Below are 24,364 nucleotides of genomic sequence, written 5' to 3'. Positions count from 1 at the left end.
CTGGCCAAGATAAAGCAAAGCAGTTCGACCCATACAACAACAGAGTTACACATGGAATAAACAAACATACAGTCAATAATACAGTAGAAAAAGTCTATATACAGTGTGTGCAAATGAGGTGAGATAAGGGAGGTAAGGCAATAAATAGGCCATAGTGGTGAAGAAATTACAATATAGCAATTACTGGAGTGATAGATGTGCAGAGTAGAGATACTAGAGATGCAAAGGAGCAAGATAAATGAATACAGTATCTGCTTGTTCCTGCAGGGTTTCACATAGTAGTTCACTGATCCTGGAGGTTAAGCCTGTATGAGCCTGTACACCCAACCACCGTTTCAGTTAAACCAATAACAACTTGTTAAACCAATAACTGTAAAGCTATGTCCATCAACACTGTTAGTTTGGACTCACTAAGCTGTCAGACGGTACTCCCTTTGCCCCAATGTTTTCCACCATCTGGAGGAGCCAGAGGACGTTGCCAACTGTAGATGACACGGTCCAGAACCAGCAATAACACAGGAGAACTAAAGGGTGTGGCTGGCAGACTGCAGCCCCTGCAGGCTGGACCCCCTGTTTCAGTCCGGTGGTCTCTCCCTGGGCCTGTTGTTGTTGTACATGGTGGGGGGTGGAGCAGGGTAGGAGGGCAGGAAGCATCTGTGAGGAGAAGGGGGCAGGAGGAGGGGAGGGGAGGGGGGGGGCTAACCCTCACTGGATTTGGTGGTCGGTGTTAACCAGTGTTTAGCCTTCTGTGTCCTTCAGCTGGGTAGCATTGACCATGGCCGTCTTTACTGAAAGCCCCTGACAGGGCCACCTTCCCCTCCCTCACACCTTCCTGTTTCTAACAGCACCTAGCACAGTGAGGCAGGCTGGGGCCCATTTTCTCTCTCTTCTGTCTGTCTGTCTCTCCTTCTGTTACTCTGTCTCAGTGCTGTTTGAGTATGGTACACATGCCAGGGGAGAGGCAGGCAGTCTGCTACAGGTGTGTCAAGCCCCCCTATAAATATTAATGTCCCAGACATTCACATCAAACCTCCCTGGCAGAGACCTGGACCCATCCCTCTGATACGGAGTACATCCCCACCCTGAAATCAATTAATTTGGTATTTTTAATAAATAACCATTCCTCAAGAGGGCTTTAGAGTTTTGACCTGCTGTAATTCTCTCACTCCAACTAGCAGAGAGGGTAAATTAATTGATTTATGTAATGTCTTTAAACCTGTACACACACAGAAGTGGCTCCCACTAATTACAATTGGGTGATTTAGGATGGCCTTGGCAGGACGATTAAACCTGGATGGCTCCTTATACTATTAGTCACTGTCTCCCTGAGAAGGAGACACAGACAGCGTCAGCAGTAGACTGTTGTTGTGCCTGTTTTTCTGTCCTGGCTGCCACTCTGACTACATCCTCTGTCTGGAGCAAAAGTCCCAGCTAGCTGGCGGGGCCAGTGTCAGCACCACGCCACCACTCAACATCCTGGCTGTCACAATACTGTCACTACCTACTGGAGTAATGACAGCCATTCCTCCTCAGTTTACATTCTGTTGCAACACAGGAAGGGTGGTGATTCAACTCTTTGGTATCTCTTTAGGACCGGGAACATCATCGCTAAAATAGTCTTAACTAAAACATTCTCATCCTATTTCCTTTTTTGGTTCCAGAATGACAGTCTGATGTGTGACACGTGCTAGCCTAGATGCCGCCGCTCTCGCGCTCGCACTCTCGCTCGCACTCTGTCGCGCTCTCACTCGCTCGCCCTCTCGCGCTCGCACTCTCGCTTGCACTCTCGCTCGCTCTCTCTGTCCCGCTCGCTCGCACTCTGTCGCGCTCTCACTCGCTCGCACTCTGTCGCGCTCGCACTCTGTCACGCTCGCACTCTGTCTCGCTCTCGCTCGCCCTCTCACTCTTTCGCGCTCGCTCTCTCACTCTTTCGCGCTCGCTCTCTCTCACTCCCCCCCGCCTCACCTTTGTACTTGTCACCTTCAAATCCAATTTAAATGAATTTACATCTCTCAATTTCCTGCAATCTCATCTGCAAGAGCCCCATGCATCTTACTACAGAGGTGGGGGTTCTGTAAAGATAATATTCTCCCTCCCTCGCTTGCCCTCTGTCTCCTCCACTCCCTGGACTGGATCTTGATGTAGACTTTGGTTCACAGTACTGCTCTTGTGTGTTTGAGTGCAGAAGGCGCTTTGGGAGAGAGGGAAGAGGTCAGGGAGTGTTAGTGAGTGGAGGTGGGGATAATCTCAGGGTGGGCTGGTTCACAGAGAGTTTGTGTGAGAGCAATGCAGTGCTGCCGTGTCCCCTGTACCTCTAACACCATTAAGCCAACCACTGGACTCATTTGTGTGTGTTTGTGTGTGCGCGCTATTGTGGTGTATCGTGTGTATAGAGGTGTTTTGAAATAAGTGGGTGTGTATATTTATTTATTTATTTATTTTGGGTGTTTTGGGGCTCCCGGCCTGGCTTATAACTAAGTTGGCTATCTAAGATGGGCCAAATTTAAATGATTTCCAGCTCAGGGCTCCAACTAGGCATTGGTTTGTTAACATACTAGCTAAGTGGCTAGTATGAAAGATCAAGCTTCTTCGCTACAGCAGACGTTCAATCCCCTGCTGGATTAAGATCCCGGTTGCCTACATTTTTTGTTTTGTGTGTCAAAAAACAAATCCAAATCTATTAAAAGAAATGGCACCCCTTGTGTGCACTGCCGATAATACTGTGTACCCCTGTAGGGTATAGGAGCAGTATGAAAATCTGCATACTGCCCTTCCCTAGTGAGTTTATGTGCTGGCCTCTGGCTACACTCATTTGGCGCCATTTTGTTTGATCCCGTGAGTGGAAGATTAACAATGAGGCTATTTGCCCAGTGGTTGGCACATTGATTGGTTCTTGAGTTGAGTATTGCCTGTTTGGCGGTGCTGCCATCTGCAGGCCATTGAAGTCCATGCCATGTCCCTATCTAATGTGATGTGATATGTTGGCATCATTACTTACTCAGACATCGTGTACAGATGTTCTAATTTAGGGAGCATGCCAACTTCTATAGGATATTTATTTATGTCTTCCTGGATTCCATCCATTCACTCATGATTTGTTTTTCTGGAAATTCATTTCTACAACCATCTATTTCAGTGTGTACTCATTTGTGTCATCCAGTATAACTCAGTAGTTATTGGTCCATAATATGTGTATACTAATTAGAACAATCAAGACTTAGCTAAAGGACACCTCCGCTCCTCAAATAGAATGCATAATGACTGGTGTCCCAGTACAGGACCCAGTGTTTGAGATTCAGCTCTGTGTTTAGTCCACCTCCAGTGCCATTGAAGGGAGACTTTGGGATTTTGACCGAAGCCCTTTATCTACTTCCCCAGTCATATGTGACCGACCGGCTCAAATCGCTCTTATGTAGCAAAATATATATATTATCGGAAAAAATTGTATGTAATGCACTACAGTTGAGGAACAATGGGAAAGTAATTATGCTTTGAAAGTTGATAAACGTGTTAACTCAGTTTTGAGAAAATGGCCTTTGAATGGTTTGGTACTACTATCGGGAGAGCCTGTCTTAGTCTACATCCATACATCATCGTTCACACCCTCTTAAGCTTTAGTCCACCCATCTCTTTAAGGGTTGATCCGAATGTACTAACAGCACCCAAGCTAACTTGCTAGCTACTTCCAGACAGCTAAGTGAGAGAGAACAGCTCACTGAACATTACTTAGGCTGTTATGTTATCCAGAGCGTTGGTGACTGCAACTGTGCTGTCAGATTATCCGTCCTCTGGCTGACTGATGTTTACTGATGTTTACTGACACCGGTCATATTCAACGGGTGTTGAGCGTTTGTAAATGCATCAGTTATTCTGAGCTCTCTGGCACACAGACGAGAGCGCTCTGTAATCTGAGTAGATGGCCAGACTGCATTTATGAATGCACCCGAAATGGTTACTTGCATAGTAGAGTCTTTTGGTAAGACGTAGCTAACTAGGTAAACAATGAACCATAATCCCAACGCATGACGTTACTACCCTGTATGAATCTGCAGGTAGCTAACCTACCAGGATACCATTTGTATGTCTGTGTCCAGTATGAAGGAAGTTAGAGGTTGTTTTGCAAGCCAATGCTAACTACCGTTAGCGCAATGACTGGAAGTCTGTTGGCAAAGACTGTCATTATACTAAAGCTAGTTAGCAATTGCGCTAGCCCTAGTTAGCCACTTCCTTCAAACTGCACACCACAGGAGGTCAGTGGGGAGGATGGGCTCATGGTAACGGCTGGAGAGGAATGGTATCAAACGTATCACACACCGTTTCCTTGTTTTTGATTCCATTCCATTTGCTCCGTTCCAGACATTATTATGAGCCGTCCTCCCCTCAGCAGCCTCCACTGCTGCACGCAGAGACACAAATGGTAAACACAAGTTCATCTGACACTGGGGAAGTAGATAAAGGGCCTTATTGACAAAATCCCAAAGTATCCCTTTAAATTTGGCCTGGTAGGGAGTTGGCAGCCAGGAGTAACGCTCATTTTATTGATGTTAACATAATTGTTTGGCTGCTTGGGTCTCGGGAAGGGAAGGAAAGCTGACAAGCTAGTGGAGTAATCCACTATATATCAATAACCTGCTCTTTCTCTCGGAGTGCAGTCTGCAGCACTCTTCCCAGCCTGTTATTTACAACGGCGTTCTTCTTGTGTGTCGGTCGGTCGGTCTCTCCTCACTTACTAGCAGAACACAGAGATCCACAGCTGGACGCTCTAATCTAACCCAACTGATTTGAGTTGGGATATTGATACATAAAACATGGAAATGGAGATCAGTTGTAACCAGTGTGTCTGTTTTGGAACGGTTCCGAGACGTTACATCTGAAATGGATCAATCTCCTGTTCAACTGATGAAGGACATTCCTCCTGAAGCAGTGATGAAAGCGCCCGCCCTGCCGCCAGGTGGGAGGAGGGAAAAGACAATCCTCCGGGTCACAGATGTTTGTCTGGGAGCGTATTTGACACTGGCGGGGAGGAGCAACATCTGGACATGTGAATAGTTAAGTTGGATGGCTCCAGTGACTGACGTCCTCTACAGTGTTATCATCAGAAGTACTTCCTTCTTAACCCCGAGCAGCCCAGCCCACCTCCAGGCTCACGTGTCTCTGTTTGGGAGGACTGCTCTACTCTGTGATAAAAGAAAAACATGATAAGACCTCTCCTTCTGGTTTATTTCACTTTGACATGTGAGGATTGCTTCTCTCCTGTCATACATGATGCAATGATTTGCCTCCAATGAAAGATGGAATAGAAATGGCTTGGATCTATGCATGTTGAATATGCCATACGTCCAGTATCTATAAATAGTCTGACACTAGCCCTCCCTTGCTGTGGCGAGCTCAGCTCTGAAGCAGTTGAGGCATAATTGGGAAGCTCCACTATGTTTTAATGATGGAGCCCCTGCTGGGATCCTGTACCGGTGCGTTAGTGCTGCTGCGTCTACAGCTGGCTGATTCTGGATCAGTGGCCTGTCTTTGTGAACCAGGGTCATTGCTAGCATCACACCTAAACATCTGCTTACACCTTTATTCCAATCTCTGCGTCCCAAATGGCTGCCGATTCCCTTTCTAGTGCACTACAAAGGCCTCAGGAACGAGGGGAATGGCGGTTCAATCCCACAACAAGTTAATTACTGTAGCCAGTCTACAGAAATGAAGTTAGTTCAGTAAAATATATCTCCTTTTCAAAGTAAGGTTATAATAGAAGTGAATAAATTAGAAATGCTCTGTTGTGACTCCAATTTAGGTCTAGTCATAGTTTGGGCTTTTAGAGAGACGACTTAAATTATCAGTCCTGGCTTGCCTTGCGTTCCCTTGTTGATGTGATAGATTCACACAGCCAAAGGAATAAGACATTCATATTTAATCACCCCACACTGCTATCATTCATTCATGATCAGAACAAGAGAACAGACAGTGGAAGGCGGGAGGGCATTGGCGTGCCATTAAGTAAAAGTTGGTGTGAAGTGTGAATTAGAGCCGTGAGACTGCAGCAATTAGCGAGGTCTTCCTTTTCATTGGCCCGTTTGTCCCCCCCGGTGGCCTCATTAGCCAATCCCGTCCTCCCACGGCCTCTCATATGCCATCATCAGACTCCATCCCCAGGATGAAAGACTTTGATTGCCATGCCATGTGACATCAACACCCGACCTAGTGTCACCACTGTTTCTGATTGCCATGTTGATAACGGCGCTGCTGTTGTGTGATGTTGGGAGTTTTAACCAGAGTGGTTGGAGCATTGAGATCCTAAATGTTATGGGTTTTGAGGCCATGATAATGGATATATACATTCGTTTTCTCCTCTGGGAATCCGATAGATTTGTTAAATTGATGAATCTCTGGCCTGCATCCTTGTCTGAAACCTAACCCCATCGTAAAGGAATCAATATTGACCCACTTGGCTGTGGAATAAACAGAATGAGCGACCCGTTTAGCTCGTTGAGAGGGAGAGTCTGTTCTAACTGGCCGCTGTATGACTTGAAACACATTTCATTTTAGTTATGGCACCTTTGGTTGCTGTTGTCAATATCAACTGCTGCCGGCGACGCCCCTCATGTTGGTGCCAGTTGAGCTGTAAGTGGAAGAAGATTTGCACTTACAGCCCCAGTGTAATGGGAAATTGATTTTATTGAAAAGGAGTGGATGTGTCCAGATGAGAATGCTTGTGGTTTTGGTTGTGATTTTCTGACTGAGCTGTGGAGAAGTGTTTATTATTCACGGTTAGGCTATTCTCTGACCGCCCTATCTGCACACCTTCACCCTGGGGATCCTGAGTGGCGCAGGGGGCTTAAGGCACTGCATCTCAGTGCTAGAGGTGTTACTACATACACCCTGGTTCGAATACAGGCTGTAGTCCATAGGGCAGCGCTTGACCCAGCGTCATCCGGGTTTGGCCCAGCATCGTCCGGGTTTGGCCAGTGCAGGCCATCATTGTAAATAAGAATGTGTTCTTAACTGACTTGCCTAGTTAAATAAAGGTTACATTTTTTTTTTTAACTCCAGCTTCGGCCTTGCTCTCTACATAGGACCGAGGTGGGGAGCCCAGCCCATCTAGGAGACAGCCATTTGTCTAACCTAATTGTCAGTGTGGGATTTTTCCAGCTCCACCTAGGTGTTATTGTGTTCAGGGTCATTCTCATGACTGCAACCAGCTCTCCTGTCTCCTAGTCCAGCCTGTGTTTTATCTTGTGTAGAGGTTGGAGGATGGACTCTCCCCAGTCCCCTGTGGAGGGATGGGTTAAGGGGTTGTAAGTTGGTGGGACTGCCCAGCCCCCACCAGTACGTAGTGTAGACTGAACTTGTTTTAATATTGCATGGTGGCACGGAGATGGGTCCAGTGCCAGCGTTGGGCGGGTGGCTTGTTGTCTGGCTGGCAGAGGTGGCCATGGAGTTGTGATGCAGGTTCACCCACTGTCCACGCAACCAGACTAGCTCCCTCACCCGCCTCGGGCTGGTAAGACCTGGGAACACTGGACTGAGTTGGTAGAATACCTGATCGATGTGATATAGAAGCTGAACTGGTCACATTGACTGTGTGTGGTTAGATTGTTATCAGGGAATTGGTTATCATGGCATTGGTTAGCAGGGCATTGGTTAGCAGGGCATTGGTTAGCAGGGCATTGGTTAGCAGGGCTTTGGTGGCTGCTCTTTGTCTGTTTTGGATGTGGTGTCTTGAGTCTCTCATTGAAGGGATGGTTTTCTTGGTTGGTTATTGAAACACTGAGCTGTTGTAACATTATCCAGGTTGACTGGAAGTTTAGTCCATCTACCATAGGTGAGGTGATCATTATTGACTGGGTGTGTATGGTTTAGAGAACAAAGCTCCTATGGTTTAGAGAACAAACCTGGGAGCGAACCTCCTGGATGGGGGACCTGCGCCCGAACCTGCACCCTGAATGGGCCCTGAATGGGAGCGAACCTGCGCCCTGAAAGGGAGCGAACCTGCGCCCTGAATGGGAGCGAACCTGCGCCCTGAATGGGAGCGAACCTGCGCCCTGAATGGGAGCGAACCTGCGCCCTGAAAGGGAGCGAACCTGCGCCCTGAATGGGAGCGAACCTCCAACCTACGTCCACCCGGCCTCACAACTGCAGACCACTTGTATGGCATCGTGTGGGTGAGCGGTTTGCTGTTGTCAACGTTATGAACAGAGTGCCCCATGGTGGCTGTGGGGTTATGGTATGGGCAGGCATAAGCTATAGACAATGAACACAATTACATTTTTATCGATGTCAATTTGAACACACAGAGATACTATGACGAGATCCTGAGGTCCATTGTCTTGCCATTCATCCACCGCCATCACCTCATGTTTCAGCAAGATCATTTCTCAAGGATCTGTACACAATTCCTGGAAGTTGAAAATGTACCAGTTTTTCCATGGCCTGCGTACTTACCAGACATGTCACCCGTTGAGCATGTTTGGGATGCTCTGGATCGACGTGTACGAAAGGCATGTTCCAGTTCCCGCCAATATCTAGCAACTTCGCACAGCCATTGACGAGGAGTTGCTTCTGTCTGGCAACTCTACCATAAAGGCCTGATTGGTGGAGTGCTGCAGAGATGGTTGTCCTTCTGGAAGGTTCTCCCATCTCCACAGAGGAACTCTGGAGCTTTGTCAGAGTGACCATCGGGTTCTTGGTCACCTCCCTGACCAAGGCCCTTCTCCCCTGATTGCTCAGTTTGGCTGGGCAGACAGCTCTAGGAAGAGTCTTGGTGGTTCCAAACGTCTTCCATTTAAGAATGATGGAGGCCTCTGTGTTCATAGTAACCTTCAATGCTGCAGAAATATTTTGGTACCCTTCCCCAGAATCCTGTCTCGGAGCTCTATGGACAAATCCTTTGACCTCATGGCTTGGTTTTTGCTCTGACATGCACTGTCAGCTGTGAGACCTTATATAAACAGGTGTGTGCCTTTCCAAATCATGTCACATCAATTTAATTTACCACATGTGGACTCCAATCAAGTTGTAGAAATATCTCAAGGATGATCAATGGAAGCAGGATGGACCTGAGCTCAATTTCGAGTCTCGTAGCAAAGGGTCTGAATACTGATTTACATTTCCTTTTGCTTTGTCATTATGGGGTATTGTGTGTAGTTTGAGGAGGAATTTTATTTCTGCAGTCAATTTAGAATAAGGCTGTAACATAAGAAAAGTAAAAGGGTGTGGATACTTTCCAAATACACTTATTTATTTATTCTTGTGTGGAATTTCATTGTTGGACATAAAAGCCTGTTAAAAAAATAATCACCAGGAAATCAGCTCCAAGTGATTTTATTTGAAGAAATCTGTACCTAAGTATTCCCACACATAGTAGAGACACGACGTCATCGTTTACAGATATTAAATGATTATTTTAGCAAACATATCTGTTTAGGCTTCTTGCAGTCTACAAATTATTAGTCATTATGTTCCTGCCCTCCGACCATCCGCTCATGAAACAATTCTTCCCTCTGCTGAATCTAGTTGATCGCTTGTGTGTTCTGTCTCTCTGTCTCTCTGTCTCTGTCTCTCTGTATACAGTGTTTTCACCCGCGTGCCGTTTGTGTCTGTCTACAGTGTGTTCAGCCACGTGCGTGTCTCTCTGTCTACAGTGTGTGTTCACCCGCGTGCGTGCGTGTCTGTCTACAGTGTGTGTTCACCCGTGTGCGTGCGTGTCTGTACAGTGTGTTCAGCCGCGTGCCGTGCGCGTGTGTCCTGTGATATTAACAGCCGTCCTGCTCTCTTCCTGTGTGTGTCTGAGCAGCTTCCTGGAGACCTAAACAAGATGCACCTTACAGACCACCCCCACAGCCAGGGGATCCACGTGCCGCCCAGCCAATCCGGATGCAGTATCACCAGCGACTCGGGGAGCAGTAGCCTATCAGACATCTACCAGGTAGCCGATACACTATTTCACCATTCACAAACTGAGCTGACGTAGTATACGTATAACCTCACCTTTCCAAAGCTTTGAAGTTCCATTGTTCTGTTTCAGTAATGCTCCTAGCCTTTTGTTCTCTCAATACTGTATGACTTTGAAGTCAGTCAATGCTCCATGGCTTTCCTGCTTGTAAAGGAGGAAGGATGGAAAGTTGTGAACGTTACCATTTCAGCGGCTTTCCCCAACTCCACTGACCCAGCCCTCCCCACGCTCCATGTAGCCCTCTTTTTGCCCGCCCTCATCCCATTCCTCACTCTTTCTCCCTGCCCTCTCTCCACCTCTCTCCCCCTGCCCTCTCTCCACCTGCCCTCTCTCCACCTCTCTCCCCCGGCCCTCTCTCCACCTCTCTCCCCCTGCCCTCTCTCCACCTTTCTCCCCCTGCTTTTCCAGTTCAATGGAACATGTCCTCTCCTCCCATCCATCCATCCAGGGTTGCTAATTATAGTGTGTTAGTTGGGTTTCCTGTGGTTCGAAGGGCCCCTCTCTCCTGTAGCGTTGTGTGCTAAAGGGCAAGGTACACAGGACACAGACAGACCTGCTCCCAGGACCTCAGACCCCTCCCTCCCCTCACTATTATAAAAAATGTTCTAACCTCAGCTCCTGCACCTACCTCATCATTTGCATATACCTCTATATATCGCTAACCCCACCGCATCGCTAACCCCACCCCTACTCCTTACTTTCTCTAACTCCAGGCCACCTTTAACCCACCATTACACAAACCTTCTCTCTCACCTTTAACCCACCATTACACATACTTTCTCTCTCACCTTTAACCCACCATTACACATACCTTCTCTCTCACCTTCTCTCTCACCTTTAACCCACCATTACACCTTCTCTCTCACCTTTAACCCACCATTACACATACCTTCTCTCTCACCTTTAACCCACCATTACCATACCTTCTCTCTCACCTTTAACCCACCATTACACAAACCTTCTCTCTCACCTTTAACCCACCATTACACAAACCTTCTCTCTCACCTTTAACCCACCATTACACAAACCTTCTCTCTCACCTTTAACCCACCATTACACAAACCTTCTCTCTCACCTTTAACCCACCATTACACAAACCTTCTCTCTCACCTTTAACCCACCATTACACAAACCTTCTCTCTCACCTTTAACCCACCATTACACAAACCTTCTCTCTCACCTTTAACCCACCATTACACATACCTTCTCTTTCATTCAAACCTTCTCTCTCTCCTTTAACCCACCATTACACAAACCTTCTCTCTCACCTTTAACCCACCATTACACAAACCTTCTCTCTCACCTTTAACCCACCATTACACATACCTTCTCTCTCACCTTTAACCCACCATTACACAAACCTTCTCTCTCACCTTTAACCCACCATTACACATACCTTCTCTCTCACCTTTAACCCACCATTACACAAACCTTCTCTCTCACCTTTAACCTGTTGCTTCTACTCGGGACGCTTGCGTCCCAACTAGAGCTCTGGAAATGCAAATGCGCTACGCTAAATGCTAATAGTATTAGTTAAAACTCAAAAGTTCATTAAAATACACATGCAGGGTATCGAATTAAAGCTACACTCGTTGTGAATCCAGGCAACAAGTCAGATTTTTAAAATGCTTTTCGGCGAAAGCATGAGAAGCTATTATCTGATAGCATGCAACACCCCAAAAGACCCACAGGGGACGTAAACAAAATAATTAGCATTTCGGCGTTACACAAACCGCACAATAAAATAGAAAACATTCATTACCTTTCACCATCTTCTTTGTTGGCACTCCTAGATGTCCCATAAACACTATTTGGGTCTTTATTTCGATTAAATCGGTCCATATAAAGCCTAGATATCGTTATATGTAGACTGTGTGATAAACGAAAAAAACATTGTTTCAAAACGTAACGTCATTTTTTAAAATTCAAAAAGTCGACGATAAACTTTCACAAAACACTTCGAAATACGTTTGTAATGCCACTTTAGGTATTAGTAAACGTTAATAAGCGATAAAATTCATCAGGAGGCGATGTAAAGATCATTAGCTGTCCGTCTGGAAAAATGTCCGGCTAGAAACTCAACGAAAATATCCGGTCCTAGACCGGATTAGATACGGTGTCCTGTATGTGTTTGACCAAGAAAAAACTCGAAGGGAAATGACAAGACTCTAGACACCCTGTGGAAGCTGTAGGTACTGCAACCTCAGTCAATTAATTGTGGTTCACGTTTATCAATGGGTTCAAGTAGCGCATGGATATATTTTCCCCATTTTCAGTGATCAGTTTTTCCTGTGCTTTTCGATGTAAATGCCGTTCTGGTAAAGCCACAGCAGTGATTTAACCAGTTTTATAAACGTCAAATGCATATACTATATTCCTGGCATGAGTAGCAGGGCGCTGAAATGTTGCGCGATTTTTAACAGAATGTTCAAAAAAGTAGAGGGTCGACTGAAGAGGTTAACCCACCATTACACAAACCTCTCTCACCAACCAGATTGTTCTCTCCTCCCCATGGAGTCACCTGTCATTGATTTAGAGGAGCTCAGTCAGCTGTCCATAAATGTACATTGACTTGAGTCCAGCAGCTTCTATTGCTGGCAGTTGGTGAGTTTGTTTACAGCTTGTGTTTTTTTAAATGCTTGACCTCTCGTCCAGCCCTGAGCAGTGAGTTGCCATTCCACTCAGTCACTCTGGCCTGCAGTGTCTCTTTTCTCTTCCTTTCTCGATCTCTTCTCTCTCCCTGTCTCTGCGTGATTTGACGGGGTGTCTCTGGCTCAGTCCCCTGTCTAGCCAGCAGGAACTGATGTCCCTGTCAGTTTAGATTTGACCTGATTTGAGACCTGTATGGGCACAAAACGTCTCCCTCTTTCTGTGTCTCTCTCAGTCCCAAACCCACATGGAGATATCAGCAGTAATGGTTCTCTGTCTGTTGCTTGTTGGCTCTCTGCGTCTCTGTCGCTCGTTGGCTCTCTGCGTCTCTGTCGCTCGTTGGCTCTCTGCGTCTCTGTCGCTCGTTGGCTCTCTGCGTCTCTGTCGCTCGTTGGCTCTCTGCGTCTCTGTCGCTCGTTGGCTCTCTGCGTCTCTGTCGCTCGTTGGCTCTCTGCGTCTCTGTCGCTCGTTGGCTCTCTGCGTCTCTGTCGCTCGTTGGCTCTCTGCGTCTCTGTCGCTCGTTGGCTCTCTGCGTCTCTGTCGCTCGTTGGCTCTCTGCGTCTCTGTCGCTCGTTGGCTCTCTGCGTCTCTGTCGCTCGTTGGCTCTCTGCGTCTCTGTCGCTCGTTGGCTCTCTGCGTCTCTGTCGCTCGTTGGCGCTCTGCGTCTCTGTCGCTCGTTGGCGCTCTGCGTCTCTGTCGCTCGTTGGCTCTCTGCGTCTCTGTCGCTCGTTGGCTCTTTGCGTCTCTGTCGCTCGTTGGCTCTCTGCGTCTCTCGTTGGCTCTCTCTGTCGCTCGTTGGCTCTCTCTGTCGCTCGTTGGCTCTCTCTGTCGCTCGTTGGCTCTCTGCGTCTGTCGCTCGTTGGCTCTCTGCGTCTGTCGCTCGTTGGCTCTCTGCGTCTGTCGCTCGTTGGCTCTCTGCGTCTGTCGCTCGTTGGCTCTGCGTCTGTCGCTCGTTGGCTCTGCGTCTGTTGCTCGTTGGCTCTGCGTCTGTTGCTCGTTGGCTCTCTGCGTCGCTCGTTGGCTCTCTGCGTCGCTCGTTGGCTCTCTGTGTCTCTGTCGCTCGTTGGCTCTCTGCGTCTCTGTCGCTCGTTGGCTCTCTGCATCTCTGTGTCGCTCGTTGGCTCTCTGCGTCTCTGTGTCGCTCGTTGGCTCTCTGCGTCTGTGTCGCTCGTTGGCTCTCTGCGTCTGTGTCGCTCGTTGGCTCTCTTGCGTCTGTGTCGCTCGTTGGCTCTCTGCGTCTGTGTCGCTCGTTGGCTCTCTGCGTCTGTGTCGCTCGTTGGCTCTCTGCGTCTGTGTCGCTCGTTGGCTCTCTGCGTCTGTGTCGCTCGTTGGCTCTCTGCGTCTGTGTCGCTCGTTGGCTCTCTGCGTCTGTGTCGCTCGTTGGCTCTGTGTCGCTCGTTGGCTCTGTGTCGCTCGTTGGCTCTGTGTCGCTCGTTGGCTCTGTGTCGCTCGTTGGCTCTCTGTGTCGCTCGTTGGCTCTCTGTGTCGCTCGTTGGCTCTCTGTGTCGCTCGTTGGCTCTCTGTGTCGCTCGTTGGCTCTCTGTGTCGCTCGTTGGCTCTCTGTGTCGCTCGTTGGCTCTCTGCGTCTCTGTGTCGCTCGTTGGCTCTCTGCGTCTCTGTGTCGCTCGTTGGCTCTCTGCGTCTCTGTGTCGCTCGTTGGCTCTCTGCGTCTCTGTGTCGCTCGTTGGTTCTACACAGTCTCTGTTCAGGCCGACTTTCTCTGTTTCACACAGTCTCTGTTCAGGCAGACTTTCTCTGTTTCACACAGTCTCTGTTCAGGCAGACTTTCTCTGTTTCACACAGTCTCTGTTCAGGCAGACTTTCTCTGTTTCACACAGTCTCTGTTCAGGCAGACTTTCTCTGTTTCACACAGTCTCTGTTCAGGCAGACTTTCTCTGTTTCACACAGTCTCTGTTCAGGCAGACTTTCTCTGTTTCACACAGTCTCTGTTCAGGCAGACTTTCTCTGTGTTTTACACCGTCTCTGTACAGGCAGACTTTCTCTCTGTTTCACACCGTCTCTGTTCAGGCAGACTTTCTCTGTTTCACACCGTCTCTGTACAGGCAGACTTTCTCTGTTTCACCACCGTCTCTGTACAGGCAGACTTTCTCTGTTTCACACCGTCTCTGTTCAGGCAGACTTTCTCTGTGTTTTACACCGTCTCTGTTCAGGCAGACTTTCTCTGTTTCACACCGTCTCTGTACAGGCAGACTTTCTCTGTTTCACACCGTCTCTGTTCAGGCAGACTTTCTCTGTTTCACACCGTCTCTGTACAGGCAGACTTTCTCTGTTTTACACCGTCTCTGTACAGGCAGACTTTCTCTGTGTTTTACACCGTCTCTGTACAGGCAGACTTTCTCTGTGTTTCACACCGTCTCTGTACAGGCAGACTTTCTCTCTGTTTTACACCGTCTCTGTACAGGCAGACTTTCTCTCTGTTTTACACCGTCTCTGTACAGGCAGACTTTCTCTGTGTTTCACACAGTCTCTGTTCAGGCAGACTTTCTCTGTGTTTTACACCGTCTCTGTACAGGCAGACTTTCTCTGTGTTTCACACCGTCTCTGTTCAGGCAGACTTTCTCTGTGTTTTACACCGTCTCTGTTCAGGCAGACTTTCTCTGTGTTTTACACCGTCTCTGTACAGGCAGACTTTCTCTCTGTTTTACACCGTCTCTGTACAGGCAGACTTTCTCTGTGTTTCACACCGTCTCTGTACAGGCAGACTTTCTCTGTGTTTCACACCGTCTCTGTACAGGCAGACTTTCTCTGTGTTTCACACCGTCTCTGTTCAGGCAGACTTTCTCTGTGTTTCACACCGTCTCTGTACAGGCAGACTTGCTCTGTGTTTTACACCGTCTCTGTTCAGGCAGACTTTCTCTGTGTTTTACACCGTCTCTGTTCAGGCAGACTTTCTCTGTTTCACACCGTCTCTGTTCAGGCAGACTTTCTGTGTTTCACACCGTCTCTGTTCAGGCAGACTTTCTCTGTGTTTTACACCGTCTCTGTACAGGCAGACTTTCTCTGTGTTTTACACCGTCTCTGTACAGGCAGACTTTCTCTGTGTTTCACACCGTCTCTGTTCAGGCAGACTTTCTCTGTGTTTCACACCGTCTCTGTTCAGGCAGACTTTCTCTGTGTTTCACACCGTCTCTGTACAGGCAGACTTTCTCTCTGTTTTACACAGTCTCTGTACAGGCAGACTTTCTCTGTGTTTCACACAGTCTCTGTTCAGGCAGACTTTCTCTGTGTTTTACACCGTCTCTGTACAGGCAGACTTTCTCTGTGTTTCACACAGTCTCTGTTCAGGCAGACTTTCTCTGTTTCACACAGTCTCTGTTCAGGCAGACTTTCTCTGTTTCACACAGTCTCTGTTCAGGCAGACTTTCTCTGTTTCACACAGTCTCTGTTCAGGCAGACTTTCTCTGTTTCACACAGTCTCTGTTCAGGCAGACTTTCTCTGTGTTTTACACCGTCTCTGTTCAGGCAGACTTTCTCTGTGTTTCACACCGTCTCTGTACAGGCAGACTTTCTCTCTGTTTTACACCGTCTCTGTACAGGCAGACTTTCTCTGTGTTTCACACAGTCTCTGTTCAGGCAGACTTTCTCTGTGTTTTACACCGTCTCTGTACAGGCAGACTTTCTCTGTGTTTCACACCGTCTCTGTTCAGGCAGACTTTCTCTGTGTTTTACACCGTCTCTGTTCAGGCAGACTTTCTCTGTGTTTTACACCGTCTCTGTTCAGGCAGACTTTCTCTGTGTTTTACACCGTCTCTGTACAGGCAGACTTTCTCTCTGTTTTACACCGTCTCTGTACAGGCAGACTTTCTCTGTGTTTCACACCGTCTCTGTTCAGGCAGACTTTCTCTGTGTTTCACACAGTCTCTGTTCAGGCAGACTTTCTCTGTGTTTTACACCGTCTCTGTACAGGCAGACTTTCTCTGTGTTTCACACCGTCTCTGTTCAGGCAGACTTTCTCTGTGTTTTACACCGTCTCTGTTCAGGCAGACTTTCTCTGTGTTTTACACCGTCTCTGTACAGGCAGACTTTCTCTCTGTTTTACACCGTCTCTGTACAGGCAGACTTTCTCTGTGTTTCACACCGTCTCTGTACAGGCAGACTTTCTCTGTGTTTCACACCGTCTCTGTACAGGCAGACTTTCTCTGTGTTTCACACCGTCTCTGTTCAGGCAGACTTTCTCTGTGTTTCACACCGTCTCTGTACAGGCAGACTTGCTCTGTGTTTTACACCGTCTCTGTTCAGGCAGACTTTCTCTGTGTTTTACACCGTCTCTGTACAGGCAGACTTTCTCTGTGTTTCACACCGTCTCTGTTCAGGCAGACTTTTTCTGTTTCACACCGTCTCTGTTCAGGCAGACTTTCTCTGTGTTTTACACCGTCTCTGTACAGGCAGACTTTCTCTGTGTTTCACACCGTCTCTGTTCAGGCAGACTTTCTCTGTTTCACACCGTCTCTGTTCAGGCAGACTTTCTCTGTTTTACACCGTCTCTGTTCAGGCAGACTTTCTCTGTGTTTCACACCGTCTCTGTTCAGGCAGACTTTCTCTGTTTCACACCGTCTCTGTACAGGCAGACTTTCTCTCTGTTTCACACCGTCTCTGTTCAGGCAGACTTTCTCTGTTTCACACCGTCTCTGTTCAGGCAGACTTTCTCTGTTTCACACCGTCTCTGTTCAGGCAGACTTTCTCTGTGTTTTACACCGTCTCTGTTCAGGCAGACTTTCTCTGTTTCACACCGTCTCTGTTCAGGCAGACTTTCTCTGTTTCACACCGTCTCTGTTCAGGCAGACTTTCTCTGTTTCACACCGTCTCTGTTCAGGCAGACTTTCTCTGTTTCACACCGTCTCTGTTCAGGCAGACTTTCTCTGTTTCACACCGTCTCTGTTCAGGCAGACTTTCTCTGTTTCACACCGTCTCTGTTCAGACAGACTTTCTCTGTTTCACACCGTCTCTGTTCAGGCAGACTTTCTCTGTTTCACACCGTCTCTGTTCAGGCAGACTTTCTCTGTTTCACACCGTCTCTGTTCAGGCAGACTTTCTCTGTTTCACACCGTCTCTGTTCAGGCAGACTTTCTCAGGTAACATTCCCTTATCTAGGAAACATCCCATTTGATCCTGTCCACTTCCATTCCTGAAAGAGCAGAGCAGGCAGGTTCAGTCTGTTACTGTGTACTAGAGGAGTGAATAGACAGATGGCCTTGAATATTTCTACAGTGACTGGGGAGCTGGTCACTAACCTCAGGGTAGTGGGTTCAAATCCCAGTTGATCTGAGCACTCCGTAACCCTCGGCACCAGTTCATTCCAACCATCTGTCCAAACAGCATGGAAAATATGAGCACTGTGAATAATTAGTGGTGTATGCATAATTCTTAGGGATTGTTTTTTAAATTTTTGTTGGTCTACTTTTAAAGAATAACCCATATCTGTCACCTCTGCAGGCTACAGAGAGTGACATGGGTGACGTGGACCTATCCGGGCTCCCGGAGGCAGCGGTGGACTCGGAGGAGGAGGATGAAGACCTGGAGAGGACCTCAGACACCCTGATTGGTAGAGACCTGGTCAGGGAGTGTCTGGAGAAAGACCCGGTGGACCGCAACGATGATGACATTGGTGGGCTTCTTGTGCACTCCTCCTTTTCCCTGAATACCCCTTTACCCTCTTAAATCAATACAAGGGGCTTTATTGGTAAGGGAAACATATGTTTACATTGCCAAAGCAAGTGAAATGCATAAACAAAAGTGAAATAAACAATAAAAAATGAATAGTAAAACGTTCCAAAGAATAAAGACATTTTAAATGGCACATTATGTATATATTCAGTGTTGTAGCGATATGCAAATTGTTTCTCACTGGTTGCCCTGTACATCAAATTAAAGTTTATTTGTCACGTGCGCCGAAATCAACAGTGAAATGCTTACTTACAGGCTCTATCCAATAGTGCGGAGGGAAAAAAAGGTGTGTGTGTTTGTGTAGGTAAGTAAAGAAATAAAACAACAGTAAAAAGACATTTGAAAAAAGAATAGCAAGGCAATATACAGACACCTGTTAGTCAGGCTTATTGAGGTAGTATGTACATGTAGGTATGGTTAAAGTGACTATGCGTATATGATGAACAGAGAGTAGCAGAAGTGTAAAAAGAGGGGGTGGTGGGACACAATGCAGCATTGCGACAGTAATGTTTTTAATAGATTAATGTTGATTAGGATTATTATATATATATTTTTTTTTCATTTAATCTGAGCAGTAGATCTTATCTTGTATTTTGACTCGGTGATCTTGACTCCGCTGGACTGGAGGCTGCATGGTAACAGGGCGTAATGCCCCCTCAGAGTGAGAGAGTAGGACGCAGGTGCTACAGTACACACTCAACAGTTACACAGCTGATCACACCACTCACTGTTGTCTCGGTCTCCTTTTTCCTCATGATTTCTTCCTCTGCTATTTTATGCTGCCTCAATCTGTTACACCGCACTAGAGGTTGACGATTCATCGGAACGGCCGATTAATTAGGGCCGATTTAAAGTTTTCATAACAATCGGAAATCGTATTTTTTGACACCGATTTGGCCGATGTTTTTTATTAAATTTTTTACACCTTTATTTAACTAGGCAAGTTCTTATTTTCAATGATGGCCTAGGAACGGTGGGTAACTGCCTTGTTCAGGGGCAGAACGACAGATTTTTACCTTGTCAACTCGGGGATTCAATCTTGCAACCTTATGGTTAACTAGTCCAACGCTCTAACCACCTGTCTCACATGAGCCTGCCTGTTTACGCGAATGCAGTAAGAAGCCAAGGTAAGTTGCTAGCTAGCATTAAACTTCTCTTATAAAAAACAATCAATCAATCATAATCACTAGTTATAACTACACATGGTTGATGAAATCAATACAGAGAAGTATATATTTTTAAACCTGCATATTTAGCTAAAAGAAAAACAGGTTAGCAGGAAATATTTGACCAGGTGAAATTGTGTCACTTCTCTTGCGTTCATTGCACGCAGAGTCAGGGTATATGCGATAATAATAAACGTTTTGTTTTCGAAATTATAGTTTCCGGATTCGACCATATTAATGACCAAAGGCTCGTATTTCTTTGTTATTATGTTATAATTAAGTCTGTGATTTGATATTTGATAGAGCAGTCTAACTGAGCAATGGTAGGCAGCAGCAGGCTCGTAAGCATTCATTCAAACAGCACTTTCGTGCGTTTTGCCAGCAGCACTTCATTGTGCTTCAAGCATTGCGCTGTTTATGACTTCAAGCCTATCAACTCCCGAGATTAGGCTGGTGTAAACGATGTGAAATAGCTAGCTAGTTAGCGGGGTTCGCGCTAATAATGTTTCAAACGTCACTCGCTCTGAGACTTGGAGTGGTTGTTCCCCTTGATCTGCAAGGGTAACGCTGCTTCGAGGGTGGCTGTTGTCGTTGTGTTGCTGTTTCGAGCCCAGGTAGGAGCGAGGAGAGGGACGGAAGCTATACTGTTATACTGGCAATACTAAAGGCCTATAAGAACATCCAATAGTCAAAGGTTAATGAAATACAATTGGTATAGAGAGAAATAGTCCTATAAATACTATATTAACTACAGCCTAAAACCTCTTACCTTGGAATATTGAAGTCTCATGTTAAAAGGAACCACCAGCTTTCATATGTTCTCATGTTCTGAGCAAGGAACTTAAACGTTAGCTTATTTACATGGCACATTTTGCACTTTTACTTTCTTCTCCAACACTTTGTTTTAGCATTATTTAAACCAAATTGAAAATTTTTCATTATTTATTTGAGGCTTAATAGATTTTTATTGATGTATTATATTAAGTTAAAATAAGTGTTCATTCAGTATTGTTGTAATTGTCATTATTACAAATACATTTTTTTTTAAATTGGCCGATTTTAATCGGTATTGGCTTTTTTGGTCCTCCAATAATCGGTATCGGTATCAGCGTTGAAAAATCATAACCGGTTGACCTCTACACCTCACCTCTTCTCTCCATTGCTCTCTCTCCTTCTCTTCCTTCCCTCTCGCTCTTACACTCTTTGTCTTCCTTCTTTCACTCTCTTCCTTCTTTCCTTCCCTCTCTCCTTCTCTTCCTTCCCTCTCGCTCTTACACTCTTTGTCTTCCTTCTTTCACTCTCTTCCTTCTTTCCTTTCCTCTCTCTTTCTCCTTCTCTTCCTTCCCTCTCGCTCTTACTCACTTTCTCTCTCTTCCCCCCCATCCAGAACAACTGTTGGAGTTCATGCACCAGCTGCCAGCCTTTGCCAACATGACCATGTCAGTGCGAAGGGACCTGTGTACTGTCATGGTGTTTGAGGTGGTGGAGCAGGCGGCGACCGTCATCCTACAGGACAAACAGGAGGTGCCAACCATAGTCTTAATACACACAGTACCAGTCAAAAGTTTGGACACCTAATCATTCAAGGGTCTTTCTTTTTTTTAAATTTTCTGCATTTTTAATAATAGTGAAGACATCAAAACTATGAAATAACACATATAGAATCATGTAGTAACCAAAAAAAAAGTGTTCAACAAATCAAAATATATTTTATATTTGAGTTTCTTCAAAGAAGCCACCCTTTGCCTCGATGACAGCTAGCCTCACCACTTTCTTTAGCGTATTTGGATGGGATCTGTGTCAATCCGCTGTGGCAGCAGGCGTCTACACACACGCATACACAGGTGTGTAAAGCAGGGGACAGCTACAGTATGACAGACAGGTTGCTATCTCCTATCACAGTGGGTTGGTGTGAAGGTCAGAATGAATCAGGCAGTCGTCACTGCACTGCAGCGTCCTATGAGGGGAGAGGGGGCAGAGGAAGAAAAAGGAGAGGGGGGGTGTCTAGGAAGCTCATCACATTTCCTCAATCTCCCTGCTTCATAATGCTTCCCTGTGATAGAAGTCTGTCAGTCACTCTGAAAAGCCTCTATTGCATTCATGGTTGAAAGCCATGACCAGCAGTCTGAGTCAGTGTGGAGGTAAGATGGATTGCTTAGACGATCACTTCCCTGCCTGCGGGGTTCTTCACACACCTCACACTTAGTCTGCAGTCTTCTATGGGACTTGGGTATGTTCTATTCTAAAGACATTCTCTCGATCCTTACAGTTGGAAAACACTTGTGAAGCACCTGTTCTATTCACTCGAGCTCTGTATACCACATACATAGACACATTATAATACCAGGCACCAATGATTGTTTGGGGTGAAGGTCCATAAAAGCATCTCTATTATGAAGGCCAGCAAATCAGTCAGTGTCAGCCATTCATTTCCTGTTGTTATGGTCATGTGTTTGGCATTGCTGCTTATATCATCATTGTGCCTCCCCCCCACCCCCTCTCAGCTGGACCTGTGGTATGTGATTCTGAACGGGGGGGTGGAGATCGACCACCCGGACAGCCGCATGGAGACCCTCTGCATGGGCAACAGCTTTGGCATCTCCCCCTCCCTGGACAAGCAGTACATGAGCGGAGTGGTGCGCAGCAAGGGGGACGACTGCCAGGTGAGATACTATCCTCTCATAGAGATATTGTTCTTTTGGGCCGAGTCCCAAATAACACACTATTCCCTATACAGTATACTTAATAACACCCTGTACAGTATACTTAATAACACCCTGTACAGTATACTTAATAACACCCTATTCCCTATACAGTATACTTAATAACACCCTATTCTCTATATAGTATACTTAATAACACCCTAATCCCTATACAGTATACTTAATAACACCCTATTCCCTATATAGTATACTTAATAACACCCTATTCCCTATACAGTATACTTAATAACACCCTATTCCCTATATAGTATACTTAATAACACCCTATTCCCTATATAGTATACTTAATAACACCCTATTCCCTATATAGTATACTTACATTTACATTTAAGTCATTTAGCAGACGCTCTTATCTTAATACCCTAATCCCTATACAGTATACTTAATAACACCCTATTCCCTATATAGTATACTTAATAACACCCTATTCCCTATATAGTATACTTAATACCCTAATCCCTATACAGTATACTTAATACCCTAATCCCTATACAGTATACTTAATAATACCCTATTCCCTATACAGTATACTTAATAACATCCCATTCCCTATACAGTATACTTAATAACACCCTATTCCCTATATAGTATACTTAATACCCTAATCCCTATATAGTATACTTAATAACACCCTATTCCCTATATAGTATACTTAATAACATCCCATTCCCTATATGTATTCCTTGCGAATATAGAGTAGAGTTGTATAAATGGTCTGGTGTTGGTATCTATGGTGTACAATAAAATGTGTTGATTCTTCACCAATAAAGCAGGACTAGGTTGACAAGCTGTTGCTTAGTCATACAGAAGAGGAACCAGGCCTTGATGTAGAGATGGGAGGCAGAACTAGTTAGAGTAGCCTGCCGCTTGAGAAATGTTTTGAGCTTCTCTGTCTGTGTCTCTGTGTGTGTGTTAGTAAGCAGTTTTTACCCAGACCTGCTTGGTTCCTTAAAGAGTTCCTTTATCAGAAACACTGTTTGCTGTCCCTGTTTCAAAGCCTGAACAACAGCTCAGTGAGATGGCAGAGAGGCAAATGCTAGCCAGGGGAGTGTAGCTTGACCATTCAGCCAGGTGAATGTTAACTAGGAGAGTGTAGCTTGACCATTCAGCCAGGTGAATGTTAACTAGGGGAGTGTAGCTTGACCATTCAGCCAGGTGAATGTTAACTAGGCGAGTGTAGCTTGACCATTCAGCCAGGTGAATGTTAACTAGGGGAGTGTAGCTTGACCATTCAGCCAGGTGAATGTTAACTAGGGGAGTGTAGCTTGACCATTCAGCCAGGTGAATGTTAACTAGGGAGTGTAGCTTGACCATTCAGCCAGGTGAATGTTAACTAGGGGAGTGTAGCTTGACCATTCAGCCAGGTGAATGTTAACTAGGGGAGTGTAGCTTGACCATTCAGCCAGGTGAATGTTAACTAGGGGAGTGTAGCTTGACCATTCAGCCAGGTGAATGTTAACTAGGGGAGTGTAGCAAGGCTGTTAGCCAAGATAGCATACTCTGGCAAGTGTGTATTATCATTGCCAAGGGAGTGTAGCTAGTCTGTTAGCTTGTAGACTAGCAGAACTGGACTAGTAGTTTGGGGGGTGTGGGTAGACCGTTAGTGCTAGCCCCCAGCCATCCCTCCCATGCCTCTCTCCAGCTCCAGAGACTCCTCAATTCTACTGTTTCAGTACCCAGCTATGGTGCAGAGCAACAGGTTCCTGTATTATAAGTTCACCCGCTGTCCCCATGTCATTGTCGACCAGTTTGTGTGCATCGCCCAAGAGGACTACTGGCGGATCCTCAACCATGTGGAGAAGAACACACACAAGGTGGAGGAGGAGGGAGAGATCGTCATGGTGAAGGAACATCGCGAGCTGGACCGCAGCGGCACCAGGAAGGGACATATTGTCATCAAGGTGAGGCAGGAAGTGTAAGCATTAAGGGATGGTTTCCCAGACAGATGAATTAGGCTTACCCTTGTCCTACACTGGTGGTGAAGTTCCATTGAGTTTACATGTTTGTCCAGGTCGGTCTGGGAAACTGATTTTCAAATGGTCTTTATAGGCTGCTTTGAGTATATGCACTGCCTTGACTACCTAGCTGTGACTACCACCGTGTTCTGCTGTTGCTACTGTAGACACTTGTTTTTGCATGCATGGGATGCTCCAGCCCTTTGATCTTCAACACTCTGCAAACAGTCAGTT

At 46.2% G+C, this 24,364-nt stretch overlaps 1 protein-coding gene across 4 annotated transcripts in view; it reads left to right on the top strand.

Moving 5' to 3' along the window:
* Positions 1-24,364, top strand: part of LOC115136189 (rap guanine nucleotide exchange factor 6-like) — a 149,879-nt gene that overhangs the window by 82,526 nt on the left and 42,989 nt on the right. For all 4 annotated transcript variants that reach the window (XM_065023878.1, XM_065023879.1, XM_029671731.2 and 1 more), the window contains 5 exons: positions 9,794-9,925; positions 18,056-18,227; positions 20,840-20,976; positions 21,957-22,115; positions 23,924-24,076. In XM_065023878.1, the coding sequence (XP_064879950.1) occupies positions 9,794-9,925; positions 18,056-18,227; positions 20,840-20,976; positions 21,957-22,115; positions 23,924-24,076 (753 nt within the window). The remainder of the gene's footprint in view (positions 1-9,793; positions 9,926-18,055; positions 18,228-20,839; positions 20,977-21,956; positions 22,116-23,923; positions 24,077-24,364) is intronic.

Source organism: Oncorhynchus nerka, linkage group LG10 (genome assembly GCF_034236695.1).
Source record: "Oncorhynchus nerka isolate Pitt River linkage group LG10, Oner_Uvic_2.0, whole genome shotgun sequence".
Taxonomy (NCBI): Eukaryota; Metazoa; Chordata; class Actinopteri; order Salmoniformes; family Salmonidae; genus Oncorhynchus; species Oncorhynchus nerka.
This window is presented reverse-complemented; position numbering and strand designations above follow the sequence as displayed.